This window comes from Nannobrachium achirus (assembly GCF_963921795.1).
Source record: "Nannobrachium achirus genome assembly, chromosome: 23".
In the NCBI taxonomy this organism is placed as follows: Eukaryota; Metazoa; Chordata; class Actinopteri; order Myctophiformes; family Myctophidae; genus Nannobrachium; species Nannobrachium achirus.
The window spans coordinates 45,569,087-45,588,454 of NC_137830.1; the positions used below are offsets into that span (position 1 = coordinate 45,569,087).

General features: G+C 42.5%; 1 protein-coding gene across 1 annotated transcript; it reads left to right on the plus strand.

The window, feature by feature from the left end:
- Positions 1 to 7,201: 7,201 nt before the first annotated feature.
- hcfc2 (host cell factor C2) lies at positions 7,202 to 18,484 on the plus strand. Its single transcript, XM_080754057.1, has 17 exons — positions 7,202 to 7,382; positions 8,658 to 8,806; positions 8,903 to 9,063; positions 9,447 to 9,649; positions 9,930 to 10,014; positions 10,481 to 10,584; positions 10,686 to 10,931; positions 11,856 to 12,044; positions 12,161 to 12,210; positions 13,108 to 13,231; positions 14,207 to 14,275; positions 14,373 to 14,428; positions 14,599 to 14,736; positions 15,330 to 15,518; positions 15,650 to 15,950; positions 16,290 to 16,353; positions 16,468 to 18,484. Exons 1-17 carry the CDS (start codon positions 7,211 to 7,213, stop codon positions 16,475 to 16,477), a joined length of 2,310 nt encoding a protein of 769 aa, XP_080610183.1. The 5' UTR covers positions 7,202 to 7,210; the 3' UTR covers positions 16,478 to 18,484.
- The last annotated feature ends 884 nt before the right edge of the window (positions 18,485 to 19,368 follow it).

Here is a 19,368-nt window from a genome sequence, read left to right on the forward strand (position 1 = left end):
CTCGTAGCTTATTTGTGTTAATTTCACCTCTGAAAGTAATGAACTGCTGTCATTAAAAAACGGGAAAGCATCTTTCCTTCTTTATTTCATTATCCTCACATGTCTGCACTACCGGCAACCAATAGATTGATTGATTGATTGATTGATTGATTGGAGACTTTATTAGAGGTTTGCATAGGAAAAGGTACATAAAGTACAGTTTACTGGTACAAGGTCAACTAAACTAAAATGATAAGAAAGCCTTAATTGGGGTACCGTTTTACAACTCAGACTCATACAACATTAAATGACAAAAACCAGTACTATTCAGAAAATATCATTATAAGACAGTCGAAAAACAAAAATAAACAGTAGAAATAAGGTCAGGAGGAGGTAAGGATAGGCTTTGTCTTTTTTTTGTCTGTATAAGTGACTTTGCAGAGCGGTTTTAAAGGAGGGTAGGGATTTACACTCCTTTAAGGCCGTCCGTAGGGCATTCCACATTTTTTCGCCATAGGACGAATTTAACCCTTTATTCGAGCCAAATCTGAGTTGGACATGATGGAGCTCCCTGGTGTTGTAGTTGTGAACATCCCTGTCGTTTTGGAAGTATTTTATCAGTAGGCCTACATGGGTATCTTATTATTATAATCTTTTTAATATTTTTTATCCCACGATTTTGTTTGTTTGTCACCCAGTGCCAATTGCCTAAAGCTGTAATCCTGGTTTCTGCTCTCCCTCTGCCACACCTGGGGAGCCCCGGCTGGCCAGGGGGAGGCAGTATAGAAACCAGGACTACTTTGATTGATTGAAGACTTTATTAGAAGTTTGCATAGGAAAAGGTACAGTTTCATGACGGTACAGTTCACTGGTACAAGGTCTACTAAAAGGAGATCCATGAAAAGACTAAGCTTATTTCCACTGGAAACCATTGAAGTATCTCATATAACATTGAATGACAGACAAATAGAACACAGTACTATGCAGTAGATATGTAAAGAAAAACAAAATAGAAGACAGTAAGTCAAAACAAACAGTATATACAAAGAAGGGGCAGGGGAGGGTAGGGTTGGGCTAGATTCTTTTTTACCAGTTGCGAACGGCTGCTGCCTGTAAGTGGTTTTTCAGGGCAATTTTAAAGGATGCTAGTGATCCACACTCCTTTGTGGCCTTCGGTAAGGCTTTCCACATTTTGGTGGTATAGCAGAAAAAAGAGTTTGACCCTTTGTTGGTTTTGACTCTGGGTTGAAAGTGATCTGTGGCGCTGCCTCTGGTGTTGTAATTATGGACATCCTTAATGTTTATAAAGTATTTTGACAGGTACTTGGGTATCATAGTGGTGTAGTGTGTAGAGTACTGCATGTTTTTGTGAGGGTAACTACCCTAGGATTCACGGGGAGAACATGCAAACTCCACACAGAAAGGCCCTTTTGCCAAACCCACCTAGGGTGTGGGCGCTGATACCTATTATAGCTCTATGTGATAGCCTCGGAAACCCAGACTTCTTTTGGCGATCTGGGGCGCTGATGACGCGGAGGAGGAAACACACCCCCAGCACCCACAGCGTCCCCCAGCGGGAATCGGACCCAGGACCTTCTAGCTGTGAGTACATGGGTAGCTTAGTGGTTTAAACCAGGCCCATTGCAAGATGCATGTACTCTGTCAGCTATACCATGAGCCATCCCAAACTTACAAAATGATCAGGGGTAAAGTGAGCCAGAGATGGAAGGTTAAGGAGCAGCCTAATGAGTTTATTTTGGGCTGTAAAGAGCCTGTTTGTAAGGCCTTTGAGGCGCTGCGATACAGTACGTACGTGGACTCCAAAGTCAAAGTGGGTTTGAATAAGTGCTCTTGCAAAGTGTTTTTACTGACCAGCGGGGCGATCCTCTGTATAAAATTAGTTATTTGGCTGACCTTTTTGATTACCTTCTTTAGTAGTCATTTTGTCACTGAGTTGCCTCAGGATGCGTCTAGGTAATTTAGTTTTTTCTTGTGATTACATTGTCACCCACTTTGACTGTGAAGTTATCGACACTGATTGTAATTTAGCTCCTAAATTTGGTAGTAATTTATCAACACAGTCAGTGGTATTTAAGCCACCATTGGTAGACTTTCAAATGTAAATGATTGCAATGTATTTTCACTTTCTATAACACTTGCTATGTATACATATCATATGCCTTATGCCTTAACATACTCATAATGAATTATAATCTGTTTACAACACTATAATTTTACAAACTCATAATCTAATAATACTTTATAACAACAATCCTAACTCATACTATAAAGCATTTTACAATGACTCATTAGGTCAAGTATTATTGCGACAGTTTACTATCAGAACCGTTACAGCTTATCTAGCCTGGCTCCAGCCAATAGACCCGCCCACTCTCTGAGTGAACTGCATCTAGTCTTGACATCAGGCTACAGCTTATCCGTATATGTCCGTCCGTCCGTCCGTCCGTCCGTGTACACGTTTGTAAGGTCTATGCTAAGGAGTTTGCCGCTCTGACATCATACTCTGACGTCACTGTGATGTCAGGGGAACCACACTACCAGAATCCCTTTTATGCCCATATATGGAGTTCCCTGATGTCATCAATATTAAACCCATAACAAGACTTGGAATGCCCATATATGGAGGCCAGATCGGCCACATAGCACACTAACAGAATCCATATATGGCCAAGACAGATGGCCAAGACAGCCCATATATGTGTGGCTGGTTCTACAGACATCTCCATGTATGGGCATAAAAGGGATTGTATGTATGATGTCAGATGTCATAGACGTCATAGGACTTTCACATAACGAATAACTGAGTAAGCATGTTTGAGCTCTCACAGCATATCTCCATATATAGTACATGGATCTCCATACAGTATATGGGTACCAGAGGTCTCCATATATGGGTAACTGGTCCGATATACGACATGGCGCGACCTCGCCATTGGTCGCTTGTCACCCTAAGGCGTCTTATTACGTAATACTTAATTACTGTGCACACTCCCAAGTGTTGTCAAGGAATCAATCATAGTGTATTATAATTTATAAATATAATATAATGCATTATAGAGTGAGTATAAGAGTCACTATAAGTGGTGAATGGGTCAATGCTTTAACATTTCTCCAATGTTTGTAGCACCCTTATTTCAACGTGGTAAACATTATGTATTTGTAAGAATATTAGTGAAAAACAAAATGAAGACCATAATCAGTATTCTGTCTGTCTGTCTGTCTGTCTGTCTGTCTGTCTGCCTGTCTGTCTGTCTGTTAAGTCACACAAAATCTGTGTTTTTCTCAGCTCTTGACTTCAAGCTATGCAATTTGAGAACACATTCTTTTCTAAATCCTAAGTATAGTGATAGTCTAATGTCTGAGGCATGTCAGGTGAGACGCTTCCAGTGCTTGCAGTGCTTCCGCACATTGTGTGGCCTTAATTGAGCAAATTGACCTGCTGTGGTACAAAAGTCTAAAATGTTTGATTTTGTATGATGCATATTTTTTTACAGCAGTGTGGCACTTAAAGGAGTAGTTCACCCCCAAAATGACTTTTTTCTATTGATTACTCATGCCATGGAGAGTAGAGTTCAATAATATTTTTTGGTTTTTGTCACATTCCTAAGACAAACATTTGATTCGAGTAAATTTACCCCCATTGATTCCGGATGGAGACCCGTTTCGAAACGGGTCCCCATCCGGAACAAATGGGGGTACATTTATTGTTATCACATTTTTGTCTTAGGAATGCAACAAAAAACTAAAAATATTATTGAACTCTTGTCTCCATGGCGTGACTAATCAATAGGAAAAAAATCATTTTGGGGGTGAACTACTCCTTTAAGGGGCCAGCTGTCTAAAGCTATGTGTGTGTGTGCATGTGCGTTTCCAGGCAAGCCTCATCAATGCTTTGTAGACAGCAGAACACACACTGACAAATAGACAGACAGACGGACAGACAGATAGACAAAATGACAAGGCAGGCAGACAGACAGGATGTACACACACACACACACACACACACACACACACACACACACACACACACACACACACACACACACACACACACACACACACACACACACACACACAGGTGGAAAGTCGGGTCATATGTAGGGTGACCAGATCCAAATTGGTTATTCGAGGGACAGAAGTATTGTTTGTGTGGGACAATGTGGGACGGGCAGGCGGGGTGGTTAATAGCAACTTAGGCTACTTAAGTTATTAAATGCTTTGAGGTCATTTGATACTGCCTATCGTTTTGTTTGTAACCTGCTGTAGCCTAGGGGATATTTCTCATGTTATTTTGCTTAAAGCATCCAATTATTAGGAGGATACAGTACCCAACCCTATAATGTATTCGTGAGAGAGCAATGCTGTACGTGTCTAGCTCTAGCTTGCTCACCTATGAACACCGGCGCATTATTATTACTGGAGCCTGCCAGTCTCAATGTGGGACAGGGTCTCAATTTGTGGGACGCCTGAAAAGTCATGGAAATATGGGACTGTCCCACGCAAAGGGGGACATCTGGTCACCCTAGTCACATATGACAATGAAATTTACTCCATGTAGGCCTGTGTACCTTATAACAATAGTGCTGCGTTTCTACTGTAGGCCTATTATTACCCTATGTTGGAGTAGAACACCACTGATCTGTTAGGATATGGTTTCCTACTCCAGTTTGTACTCCAGCTGTGCTGCAGTACACTACTAAACCCTTGCAGAGTCAGGGGAGCTGAGAAGATCTTTGGAGTCTCCCTACCCTCTATTCAGGTCAGGACATCTACCAGAGCCGATGGCTATAGGCACTGAAAGACCCCTCATGGCTCACCGACCCCTCATGGCTCACGCCCTCTTCACAAACTCTTTGATCCTCTGCCATCGATTCTGGAGTAGGCTATCAGAGCATAAACAGCTTCCTCCCCTGCTAGAAAAACCAGCACAGACCAGCACAATTTTCATGCTGGTCTGGCTGGTCTATGCTGGTTTATGCTGGTTCATGCTGGTCTGTGCTGGTGCTGGTGCTGGTCTATGCTGGTCTGTGCTGGTCCCATGCTGGTCCACCAGCACAGACCAGCACCAGCACAGACCAGCATGAACCAGCTTAAACCAGCATAGACCAGCACAGACCAGTACAGACCAGCACCAGCACAAACCAGCACATGTTGTGTTTTACTGCTGGTCTGTGCTGGTGCTGGTCCAGCATAGACCAGCACCAGCACAGACCAGCATGAACCAGCATAGACCAGCACAGACCAGCACCAGCACAAACCAGCACATGTTGTGTTTTACTGCTGGTCTGTGCTGGTGCTGGTGCTGGTCCAGCACAGACCAGCATGAACCAGCATAGACCAGCACAGACCAGCACCAGCACAAACCAGCACATGTTGTGTTTTACTGCTGGTCTGTGCTGGTGCTGGTGCTGGTCCAGCACAGACCAGCATGAACCAGCATAGACCAGCACAGACCAGCACCAGCACAAACCAGCACATGTTGTGTTTTACTGCTGGTCTGTGCTGGTGCTGGTCCAGCACAGACCAGCATGAACCAGCATAAACCAGCACAGACCAGCACCAGCACAAACCAGCACATGTTGTGTTTTACTGCTGGTCTGTGCTGGTGCTGGTGCTGGTCCAGCACAGACCAGCATGAACCAGCATAAACCAGCACAGACCAGCACCAGCACAAACCAGCACATGTTGTGTTTTACTGCTGGTCTGTGCTGGTGCTGGTCTGTGCTGGTGCTGGTCTGTGCTGGTCTGTGCTGGTCTAAGCTGGTCATATACAAATAGGGACAAACACCCATTTTAACTAACAGATTCCAGTGGCGCCGAGGATAAGTGCAGGACTGAAGTGCCAGAGGTAGTAAGTTCGAATCCCACTCACACCCACAATGTCAAAAATAATGTCACAATCTAATATGGTCAAATACAGAACAGGATTCAAGCACCAGAGCAAAGAGCAAATTAAACCAGCAAAGACCTGGTCCACTTCTCAGGGGGGTCCCCCGGGGGTCCCTGACCACACCAGCACAGACCAGCACCAGCACAGACCAGCAGTAAGCGCTGGTCTGTGCTGGTTCATGCTGGTTTACATGGTGGGACCAGCACAAACCAGCACCAGCACCAGACCAGCACAGACCAGCACGAAAACACAACATGCGTTGGTTTGTGCTGGTGCTGGTCTTACTGCTGGTCTTGTGCTGGTTTTTCTAGCAGGGTCCTGACTGCTTAATAACCACCAAGCCACCTTTTTCCGCTGCATAAACGTACCATTTAAAGAAAAACAGTTTAAATGCCCCATGATAAGTAGACTATATTATGTCCTGATGTGGACTCAGGGTTTGTGTTTGTTGCAAATGTATGTTATTTTGCCCCCTACAGAAATGCAAATCTAGAACCGAGGTCGCCAAAGATTTCCCTCATAATGGGGTTGTGGTTGGTATTTAACAGTTTGGGAACCCCTGGTGTAGATATGTTCTCCATTTTCAACTGTCTTTATTTTATTTGTGACACTTGCTTTGGCAATGTAAACGTATGTTTTCTCATGCCAATAAAGCTCATTTGAATTGAATTGAATTGAAATGAAATTAAATGAATAAGTGCCGGGGTCACCCAAGGACTTGAAAATAGCCGATTCTACTTGTAGACCTCCTATAGCCCTGTGTCCCCGCCCACTTCTTTAAACCATCACTACAGCGCCAAAACCGGGCTGCCCGCAGCGGCCACTAGAGATGGGATTTATGGTACTTTGAAGTGAGCCGGATCTCTGAGATCCGTTCCTTCCTTTCAAAGAGCCGTTCAAAAGACTGGTCCATTCTAGTTATGGTTACTTTGTAGATTTTGATTATGATTGAAAATCACTTCAACCCTATCCACCTGTTTCCGCAAAAAATTACTGGAGCATTATTTGTAGCCTGTAGGACAAGGGGCAAGTTGGGCAACCAACCAGTGCAATCTCAACCCAGCCCAGGCACTAGATCCCCAACCCTAACCCTAACCCTAGTCAATGTTCGGAATGGCGGTGTTTCGGAATGGCGGTCTGACACCTTTCCGACCACATGTTCATTAGAAAGGAACGGCTCCCTACTGCGAACCGGGTCCCATCGTTCATTTCAAAGAGCCGTTCAAAAGACTCGATTCGTCCGCGAACGTCCCACGCCTAGCGGCCACTCGTCGCCGGCCAGTGTGGCTTCTTCCTGGATCACAACAACAATAACACTCAATGATGACTGCCGTTACCGGCGACAACCCGTTATGGAGGAAAGTGCATTCCTTCACCGGAGTCATCCCGCGATCAAGACACGGCCACCGGGCAGTGGCGATCCGCGAACTGATCATCGTTTTTGGGGGTGGCAACGAAGGCATAGCAAAGGACGTGCATGTGTACAACACTGGTGAGCTATCGCTAATGCTAAACCTGCTTACATTCACAACAATGCAACCGCGGACGGAACGCTAAACAGACAGAGTTGCTAACTAGGTAGCTAGCAGCTAAAATGGTCTCTGTCTCTTATTGTGATTGCATGCATTATTGCAGCAATGTTATCATGCTCTACTCTAGCTAGACTGGACGGACAGATCACAGATGTGAGACTGGCAAGTATTTGTTGACAAAATGGCTCTGATTAGCAGTGGTGGAAAAAGTAATAGGCTATTTTTTTTACTTGAGTAAAAGTACCAATACTCATACTGCAACGTAGAAATACTCTCTAGGGTGCCCTTAGCTCCGCGATGGACCAGAGGGTGTCAGACCGCCATTCCGAAACACCGCCATTCCGAACATTGACTAGGGTTAGGGTTAGGGGTAGGGTTAGGGTTAGGGTTAGGGTAAGGGTTAGGGTTAGGGGTAGGGGTAGGGTTAGGGTTAGAAGTCAATGTTCGGAATGGCGGTGTTTTGGAATGGCGGGGTGTAACCGGACCAGAGCTAGGGTGCCCTCAGACCAAAATACCTATGAGAGTGGAATCTGCGTTCCGCCAATGCATTTCAATGAGAAGGGAGCGTTTTTTTGCAGAAATCCTCTGCTGGCATGAAACTGCTTCACTCTCATTGAAATGCATTGGTGGAACGCGGATTCCACTCTCATAGGTATTTTGGTCTGAGGGCACTCAGACCAAATTGCAACACTAGATAAAAAAAAAAACAAGAAAAAGAAAATCTAATGTTGCAGTTTGCGACTATGTTACAAGTAAAAGTAAAAAAATATTGGTATCAAAATGTACTAAATGTACTTTTGGTACTAAGTACCAAAAGTAGAAAGTCCTCATTATGCAGAATATCCCATTTCACAAATTGGTGTTTTTTGTTGTTGTTGCTATAATTGCTATTTTCAAATGGCCTAAATGTATATAAGGCTGAAGTGATTTGTAATTGTGACCAAAATCTATAAAGTATATAAAGTATAAAGTATAACACAGTTCTTACATAACTTAAGTAAATGTACTTAGTTACTTTACACCACTGCTGTGCTGATCAGTAGGCCTAGCTGTATCTGTATCATATCATTTGTACTTTGCCTGATTGGAATAACACAGTTGTTGTGCATTGGGGTGTCTGTGTCCAAACCTTTTTGGACTGATTGGTCCCTGGGCTGGACTTTGGACATGTTTGTCTGATCTATGGTGAATGACATTTGTCCTTCTATCTATCTTATCTAATCTTATATATCTAGTTTCCAGACAGTGGTTCCTCCCAGCAGTTAGAGGGGACATCCCCCCCGGCTGTGCTGCCCATGGGTTTGTGTGTGACGGTACTCGCATTCTGGTCTTTGGAGGCATGCTGGAGTATGGCAAATACAGCAACAGTCTCTATGAGCTGCAGGTGAGGTTTTATTTGTACTTGGTGATGCTAGTGCCATTGTTGCGTAGGAGGTTTTGAAATGTATGACATGGTCTCTCCTTGTCGGGTGTCACATAGGCCAGTCGCTGGCTTTGGAAAAAGCTGAAACCAAGGCCACCGAGAAATGCCTTACCTCCCTGCCCTCGCATTGGCCACAGCTTCACCCTCGTTGGGAACAAGTGTTATCTGTTTGGGGGCCTTTCCAATGACAGCGAGGACCCAAATGGCAACATACCACGGTATTTATAAATCAGTTAATCGTAATTGCATAAAATGTCCAGAATAGGCTCTGTGCATAACTTTAGTCCCATTTTCCCAGAAGGTGGCATACCTATTTTTCCTGTTCTGTTTCATTCATTTCCCCGATAGCTTCATTTGATTCGCTCAGCAGCAGGAACGGGAAACAAAAACACAAAAAGTGTTTCTCGTTCTAATCTGCTCCAATCAAACAGTTATGCACACAAGCACTATAACAAGTTGATGGCATGGTCCACACCACGACTATTATAAAGACAATGGCGAACAATAGTTATCGTTACATTTATTAATTGTTATTGTGCTTGGTGTGAGTGACCCTTTAGTCACACTGTTGTCATTGAGTTCAGTTGTCTCCTGTTCTCAGTTACATGGATGATTTCTATGAGCTGGAGCTGCAGTCATTGTCAGGTGCACGAGGCTGGAGCATTCCAGAGACGAGGGGCAGTGGTCCGTCAGCACGAGAGTCCCACACCTCAGTGGCCATCACAGGACCGGGATCCCCCAAACTCTACATATTTGGAGGAATGCAAGGCCACCGCTTAGATGACCTCTGGCAACTTGATCTTGGTACCTCTTCTCTTCTTTTCTAATGCCTGATTTATACTTGGTTGTATGTCAGTGCTGAAAATAGCCAATCTATATGCTCACAACATGTTGTGACATTAGTACATCTGCTATTTTCGGCATGCAACTCCGGCGTGCAGATAATATAAACGTAGCAATAACAGCGCAATAAATAATATGTTAGCTCAGCAATAACACATTGTTGTCAAAAACTGTAAACACAGTGTTATCTCTTGTACCAATGTTTCTCATTTCATTATATTTCTCTCATCTCTCCAACCAGACACCATGGTGTGGTCCATACCTAGAATGAAGGGGATTCCTCCACAACCCAGAAGCATTCACTCAGCCAATGTCATTGGAAACAAGTAATGATCTACAAGCTTATTACACTTCTATCTGTTCAAGTAACTGTTGAATGCTTGAACTAGAACCCATAGGGTCGGCATAGCTCAGGGGTAGAGAAACCGTTATTAGAGCACGAAGGGTTCCCAGTTCGAATCCGGGCTCCCCCTGAGTTAATGTCGAAGAGTCCTTGGGCAAGTCTCTGAACCCCTAATTGCTCCCGGTGAGTAGGTTGGTGCCTTGCATGGTTTCCTCCGCCACCGGTGTATGAATGTGTGCATGAATGGGTGAATGTAATGCACAATCTATGTAAAGCGCTTTGGATAAAAGCGCTATATAAATACACCATTTACCATATATTATTGTGATGCCATTTTTTCATTCTTCTTCCAAGGCATGAATTACATTCTTTTACAGTAATTGAACAGAGAATTACATTTGTTCAAATCAATGTCATATACCGGCACCACTTGTTCCCTCTGTGAACAGGATGTATGTTTTTGGAGGATGGATTCCTGGTCCAGGGACACACAGACCCAGCTCCTCAGCAGAAGACTGGATTTGTACCAACTCTTTATGGGTGCTCAATTTAAGTCAGTACTTCCTTTTCAAAGCATCATCACATGCTCACTAAAACATTATACAACTGGTGAGTTGGAAATTTTGTGAATTTGATCATCGTCTCCTTTTCTAGACACTATGACTTGGCGGAGTTTGGGCCCAGAGCAGCAGAGCCAGGAGGAAGTCGAGTCCCAGCAGAACCAAGGGCAGAACCAAGGGCCACAAGGAGAGGACCCTTACCTCGGATGCCCCAAAGCCCGGGCAGGTCACTGCACTGCTGTCGTAGGGTCCAGGCTCTATGTCTGGAGTGGCCGTGATGGCTACCGCAAGAGCTGGAATTATCAGGTCTGCTGCAAGGACCTCTGGTACCTGGAAACAGGTGAGAATGGGACCGAATTCATATTATTACTGAGTTTTAGTTTTGTTTTGTTTTTTTGTAAATGCCAGCAAAACCAACATCACTTTCATAGCCCCAGCAAATGAGTAAATGTGTATTATCAATTATTTTCTTAACGATTATTCTGTTGATTACTTTTTTTGATTAATCGAATAATCGAAGCACTTAACTCATTGACTGCCAAGGCCCGAGTTTCCCGAGTTATTACAGTAGACCCAGGCTGCCACAGCCCGAGTTTCCCGAGTTGGAAGCCATTTTGAAAAAAAAAAAAAAAAAAAATCAAACATTTTTTTTATAAAAAAAATTCTAGAAATGCCTCAAATGTATTAGGCATGATCGCAATTGCGAAATTGCATGTTTAGCCCCATAACAAACACATCTTTCAAAATGTAAAAAATGGCTGTTTTGTCTGACTTTGAAGGCTTGTATCTCATGAATGCCTGAACGGATTTCCAAGCGGATTTTTTTGTTTGAAAGCTGTTAAAAAGTACTACACATATGGTGCATGATCTAGGCATGGGCGTGCACGATCCGTGCACTAAAAATTGATCCGTGCACTAGAAATTTAGGAAGGTGGCAGTGTTTGTTTTGTCTGACTTTGAAGGCTTCTATCTCATGAATGCCTGAACGGATTTCCAAGCGGATATATGGTGCATGGGCGTGCACGATCCGTGCACTAAAAATTGATCCGTGCACTAGAAATTTAGGAACGTGGCATCCTGGTACTTGGCGGCCATCTTGAAAAGGGCATTCAATGAGTTAAAAAAGACGTCTACAAAAAAAAAAAAAAAAAAATTGGGGGAAATATAATCATATTCCCAAAATATTAAATTATATATTATTGTTTCTCAATAATTGATTAAATCGATTGGTTCGATTAACTGCACCCCAATTCTATATTATCAGAACGACCTGCTGTCCCAGAGGCAGTGTTACTTGTGAAGTCCACCGACTGCATGCTCCATGTTGCCTGGCGCCCCCTGCTGGCAGCGGAGCGCTATCTCCTTCAGATCCAGCCTGTTTCTCCCCCCAGTTCGGACCCGGCTGCTGCACCTGACACAACGGGGAGCAGGTTGGATGCTCAACACTCCGCAGGTATCAGTAAGCATGATTATTATTGAAATGAAATTTGACATTTTGCCACTTTTTGGCATTTCAGTAAATGTGTATGCTTTGCTGCCTTCCAAGTGACCAGATGTCTCTACCTGCAGGTGAAGCCACTACTGAAGAAGATGAGAAGACATCAAAACGCGTAGCATTGGTAATGTGTAGCCTGGCTGTGTGTCGCTGCTGAGCGAGAAAAATGAAGGCTGTTTTCTTGACGTTTACACGTCAAGAAAACACATGCAGAGATGAGAAGAGTGTAGGAGAGCGGAGCAAGAGGAGGAGCCGAGAGGAGTCTGGAGCAGTGGTTCTCAACCTGTGGGTCGGGACATTTTTACAAAATGTAATACCTCAACTCTTAGGCCGGATTTACACTGCAGTCAAATCCAGCCCAAATCCGATTTGGTTCTCAAATCTGATCTTTTGGCCCGACTTTTCACACTGCATTTGCAAGTGACCAGATCGGATCTGTGCGTTCTGACTGATTTTAACAGCGGATTTGAAACCACCTCTGGATGTGGTTTTTCTAAATCGGATTTAGTGGCCCCGCTTCCCCCACAGTTTTGCAGTCAGCTCTCCTCACTCAACTCGTCTCACACCTGAAAGTAGCTGTCAAGGTGTTACAGTTGCGGTGGTTAACTTGCTGCAGATGAAAAGCGCGCAGAGCCTCTGAATGGCTGTGAGTGACAAATATGAGTCACTCTACTGACTCTAGACAAAGGTCTAATGATAATGATTTAATACTATGAATTTCAAAGACTATGACCATATTAATGTATTGAATACTATTAATAGTAATATACAATTATGTTCAACTAACATTAAATCACTGGTTTATTCAGGCAAGTTTGGTACAGTTTAATGTCTTTGGAGAACAAATGCAATATCTTAAAATATGTTTATGTTATATGTACTCTATGATATATGGCAGAAGCTGTGAATAGTCAATGACCTATGTTGCTGGTATGGTACTATTTCATATGATTCATGGCCTTATGAACCATTGACCAATGTATACACTTTTCCTCACATATTATTCCTTTGTCCATATCAGGATGCGTCTTCAGAACGTCAGAAGTATGCCATGGACGTTTCAGATTGTTCAGGGGACGCCCATTCAGAGGGAAAGGCGGCCAATGAGAGACGGGCCAAGGGAGGCACAAAAGTGGAGCAGTGCTGTAAGTCTGTCTTAGGGCCTCCACAGACTATCAGTTTGTGCACGATGTTGTGGGATTTCAGGATTTTATGACCGTGACGATAAACAGCCCAAAATCGCTCATGATGCGCAGTTTTTATTCCATAGTGTGAAATGGCTGGTGATTATGTTAATCGGCTTTTTACAACCCTCCCGACGGTTTAGAAAATATCTGACATGTTTGAAAATCAGCACACAGTGGGGTATAAATCTTATAGTTGAAATAGGGTGTCAAGATATCTCTCCCAAGTTTTGACAAATAGACACCTGGTGCCGGTGCAGTGCACAATAAAAAGCCATGGTGCACCCCCCGCACGACAGCAGGCAGCTGTTGCAGCAACATGGGGAGGAGGGGGAAAAGATGTATCCACCGCCAGCGAAATTAAAAGCTAGAGTAAAGAAGCATTTCAGATTAAGGTGAAAACCATAGAGTTATGACACAAAAAACTGCTGAAAACCTGTGCATTGACATCCAAAAACCCCCGCTGACATTTGCATCGCATTGTAAACAACTGTGCCTCAACGTGTCGTTATAACCACATGAGTTAACTTGCGGTCACGTCGCGATAGATTTCCGTTGTGTTGTACAGTACTTTTGATGGATTTAACTAACATAAAGTTCTATCCACTGTCCCTGGCTGGATCATCATCACAGAGACATACAGAGAATGCAGCAGCCCCTCCCCTCCCTCCCTCTCTCCTCTCGTCAGATTTCACCACAGCGCTGTTGGTGAAGAAGTATTGTAGTGTGAATGGTACTTCTCGCACAGCGTGACACACAACCCAATAATCTTCAAGAAAGAGGATCGTATAGTGTAAATGCTCATACGATCCGATTAATTAATAATGAAATTGGATTGTACGCGAAGTCTTTTTGTCTGTGGAGGCCCTTAAAGTGTCAATCAATCTGGTGTCTCCCAATTAGTGATCTGACACCTTTTCTGTTCATTGTCTGTAGCTTCCAGACAGCAGAGAGACACTTCCCAGACATCAGCAGATGATGCCAGCACAGCTCAGAATAAGTCAGGTAAATATTACTCCTAGCTTGATTATAAAAAGATAAAATGGCATGTTGGGAATTCACAAATTGTATGGTGTAATGAATCTTCTTCGCATTCTTATAGAAAAAGAGCCTGCTACAACTGATACCCCAATGGAGACCAACATAGGCGCAAATCAGGTGACGCAATTATGACTGGGGAGTTTTATTGAATTTCCCTAGAAGGCGATTGGGGATCCTGAGTTCTGAATTACAATCAAATGCAGTGATATTCTTCGCCCTTTCACAAAGAACCTCTTGTAAAGTGATTGAGGCAGAAAATAATCAATTGCCAATTACATTTCCTCCAGGTTCCAGAAAAGCCTGACGACATGGTGTGGTTTGACTGTGGGGTGTTCAAAACCCTCTTTTCTGAGGTCACATGCTATTATCTTCCACCTGAGAATGACCAGATAACTGTCAATGGCCGGCACACAAACACTAAAGAGGTAAAGCCCTCACTGTTATTGACCTTGTATGCTTTCTGCACTTACTGCTGGAACCATGTCTCTTTAAAGCTCATGCTCAGCTCTTAACTTATCTACTGCCAGAGAAAATGACAAAGATTTTCTTACCTTTTTCAAGTAGTCACAGAATATTTATCTCCATACGATTGATCTCCCGATCGTTGGTAAAGACATAAGTTATCTCTGTGCTTCAGCAGGGGGAAAAACAAGTCTTTTCGACCACTGGTTGTCTGTGAGCCATTGAATACAGAACAGCTGTGTCAGCTGAGCTTGGTGATGTAAAAATAATATCTGTAGTGTGAAAATTGCGTCCGCAGTGCCTTAATGAAAACATGGGTCATTCCTCCTGTGTCCACTCTCCCCACTTACAAAACCCTTTGGAAATGCATTGGGTGCTTAAAGTTAAATATTTCGAAAACTACAAATTATTTTGAAGTGAAAATCCAGATTTTTTTTAAAAACTGGGAATCTGGTTTCTATGTGAAAGTATGAAGGAAATAGGAAGGGTCCAAAGTTTTATCAATTAAGATATAATAATTCACCCACATTCTCTCCAATCTCGCCCGACTCACCAGCTCAAGAAGCTGCCGGGGCCTCTGGACTATGAAGGGAGGGAAAAGCAGCAGCTGGTCCCAGGGCAGGCCTACAGGTTCCGAGTGGCAGGCATCAATTATTTTGGCCCGGGAGACTTCAGTCCCACCAGTGAGTTCAAGGTGTGCCAACCTGGCTTTCCCGGAGCGCCCTCTGCTGTCAAAATTAACAAGGTGAATGAAGCTCAACATTCTCTTCAGTCACACAATGTGAAGAGAATGTTTCAATTTCCCCGCATGCCATGCAGTACTCCCTTTCTCCTTTACTTATGTTTTTTTCTCTCTGTGTCCTCTTCCCACCGCAGGCTAATGATTCTGTTCACATCGCATGGGAAGCACCACCCTCTCCCTCAGGCCGGATTACGGAGTACTCCATGTATCTGGCTGTCGTCAAGAAGACCCAGCTCAGATCTAGCAGCTCGGATGGCCAGATGGCCTTCATCCGGATCTACCGTGGAACCAAGACCTCCTGCACAGTTTATAACACGCACCTGGACAACGCACACATCGACTACTCTGCTCCTAACCGACCTGCTGTTGTCTTCCGTATCGCTGCAAAGAACGAGCAAGGCTACGGCCCTGCAACGCAGATCCGCTGGATTCAAGGTAAAGGGCTCTTATTTCAGCAGGTATCGTGACACTTTTTAAAGGACTAGTTTGATGAGTACTCTCGTTCCATTATGAAAAACGGAAAACACGCCTGAATGGCACATTTTATGTAGGCTGGTGGCGTTAGACCGCATACGTTGAGAGATTTCCATGTTCTCCAATTGAGAATGATCAGTTGCCCTTTAAGCAACCATGGTAATGTGCAATCTTAACATACTCTCACCCTGCAGTTCTGGGGTTGTGACATAACTTGGTGTCAAATTGTCAATGCATTTAAATCACTGAACATGACCTCATCGTGTAATGTGCTCTTGAATTATGCATGCCTTCCATCAGATACCAGTAAACTGCGAGCATCTGCATCCAGGGTCGATAGTCACACTGAGGATGCTGCTGACAGGTAATGTGATCATGCCTCCCCATATATGACTTTTAGTGTATATTAAACATTTTCTAATTTTATAAGTGTAATAATCTAAGTGTAATTATTTTCGTTTTGATTCTTCCCTTGTAGCTCGAGTTAAAGCACCATCAGGTATGGAAGAAAGACAATACAAGATGTGCACTCAGGATGTTGGCTGTGTCATTACACAGATAACCCATGACACTAAAAAGTATACAATTTGACACACACACACAAAGTGCTAAATAATTTTAACTTATTTTTTATATGTGTATAATCTGTATATTTATTTATTCTTTATTTGAATCCCAATTTGCTTCCACAAAGTGGTCGCTAGTCTTTCTGGGGTCCAAACAAAACCAACAACAATACATTAAAATCAATGTAAAGGTGAAACGGTGAAATGGAACTGTGAAATGTCTAAAATAGTAAACAAAAGTGATCTGGAATGAAAAGGAAAAACTACGTTGTATCCACGGCTTTCCAACGCCCCATAGTGCATTGCGCAGACGTTGTACCGAGCTTCCGGCGCCGCAGCCGAGTGTGATTTACAAGCTCACAACGGGCTGCATCTGCGACGCGACGTGAGCTTGTATGTCTGCTGTTAAACCGGAAGTGTGGTCCAAATAATCTCCAGTAAACTCCTGCGGAAACAGGTGGATAAATAAAATAAAAAGAATCAGGTTCAATCAAGGTTTGAAACAGTCTTTATGTTTATGGGGTGCATTTTCTAAGCAGAAACTCAATAAAGCAGTACAAATTCTTCATGGACACCAGCTGACCAGTGCTCACTATTATACCCACATCGATTAAAGTTCTCAGTCACCCAGCATGTCTTCTATGGAAGCATGTTGCGCAGCGAAAATAGCCGATCTACAAGCTCTCCCTTGTAGAAGACATTTATAGAATCGGGTGAAAATATTCAAAGACTTGAATCGCAAACCGCAGCGTGGCACTCGGTGCCGCACTGTGAGCTTGTATAAGCCTCAATCTGTGATTTCTTCACCTGGTTGGCAATATGTAGAACAGCAGGAACAATATTGCTAAAACAATCAAGCTTCATTTTACGTATTGTGTGTTAATTGTTTAGGAAACCACGCTAATGTGGGGAGGGCTTCTTTCACGCGGTTTCACAAATCGCATAATAGGACTTGGCACATTCTTTCAATCGTGAGATTTCGTTTTGCTTTAATCCATGTACCCATGACAAGTTCTAGTTTTTCACAAAATACATTTTGTGTATGTATTGTTTCAAATTCAAATTCAAATTTTGGAACAGAAGACCTTGCCACATTGGCATATTTAACACCATATTACCCCCACGTCCCAATTCCGGATAAGCTAAATTTGAAATAAAAGTGGACCAAAGCAGCTCACTTGTAGAACACTGCAAGGTATTCTTTTACTGTGACTCTCACTGAAATATACTTGCTGTGTTCTGCCAAATGTAACTCTTCATTCAAGCAAGAGCTAAGAGTGAAAAACCATTTGATATTTGCAATAAGTATACTGTCGACATCATGACATGTTTTGAATGCAGCCTTAACTGCAATCTTAAAATGGTCCCATCCAGGTTATATACCTCTATGTAATCTGAAAAAAAGCAACATCTGAGTATGTTTCTTAGTTGCCCTTCTCAAATGCAAACAATCTAATTGCATGCAAGATCTACTGATCTACTCTGTTAAGTTGTTGAAGTGTCATATATTGTATATTCCACATTATTTTAGAATGATAAGACTCTACTACATCATTTAAAAGTTCAATAATATTTTTTACTACGATGTAAAGAGCTGTGAATCTTTTGTTTTAAATATTTTGTGATTTTATTTATGTAAATAACAAATATGTTTTCATTTAACCACTTTTATACAATTGTGTAGTTACAGTACAATTCATGACATTTCATTCTTCAGTTTTATGTTGGTGTTGACAAAAAGGTGCTAAATGTCATATTCATTGAATTGGTTTGTATTTTTGTTCAAATAATTTGTTCAGTTGTATTAAGCCACTTGATGCAAGCCATAAGATTCTTCTGTAAAAGGTCTGTTTCAACTCAAAATCACTTGTTGGTACTGTTCCTTCTCATTTTCTGTTTGCCTATTTTACAATATAGTATTTTTTCTTGTATTGTAGTCCAGTTATTTTCATACTGTATTAAAGGCAGGGTGCAGCCCTTGCATTTTTAACTCTTGTCCTATATTAATTTCATACATGTCACAGGTCATTTTTTATATCTCTCACACAGGCCTAATGGGTGGACAGTTGTACTGTAGTGTTCTTTTATGCATTCATGATTTGATGATATCATGATTGATAAATGCCATATGTGAACTGCCTTGAGGGCTTCTTCAACCATAAAGAGAAAAACTGACTGTACAATTTGACTTAATTTGAATTTGTAATATTCAGAGTGATTGGACATTGGATATCAGTCCTTCACACAGTAATGTCTGGATGACACAAATGTAATTTGTTTACTGTAACGTTATTAATTCACAATTCATCCAGACCTTTATAACGTGACGTGAGCCTGTAATATTAACAGAAACTGACAGTCTATAATATAATAACGTATTTACAGTAGGCTATGATTTGTTTTATTTGAAGCATCTTCAGGTATGTAAGAAAGACAGTTGTTTTATTTGCACTACTGTAAATACTGTGTAACGTTTTTCATTCACATCAGTCAAAATATTCACCAGGACATTTAGGCTAATGAGGCGGCACTAACAGTATCCTAGTCGTGAGACACAATTGTAACATAAATAGCCTACGTGTATTATATTTTTTTATTTCAACTAAATACTTTTATTATATGCTGACAAGTTGACAATGACATTTAGCGCACAGCTGAGCACACAATAACCACCAGCTTGCTATCATGGCAACGTAAACAAAAAACGATCCCAGAACGTCACGACACAGCCAAAACCTCTAGGGGGTGCTGTTTTTCTTCCGCTTCCCCTTAAAATACATTCCCACAATTCCTTTGTAATAGATTAGTTACGA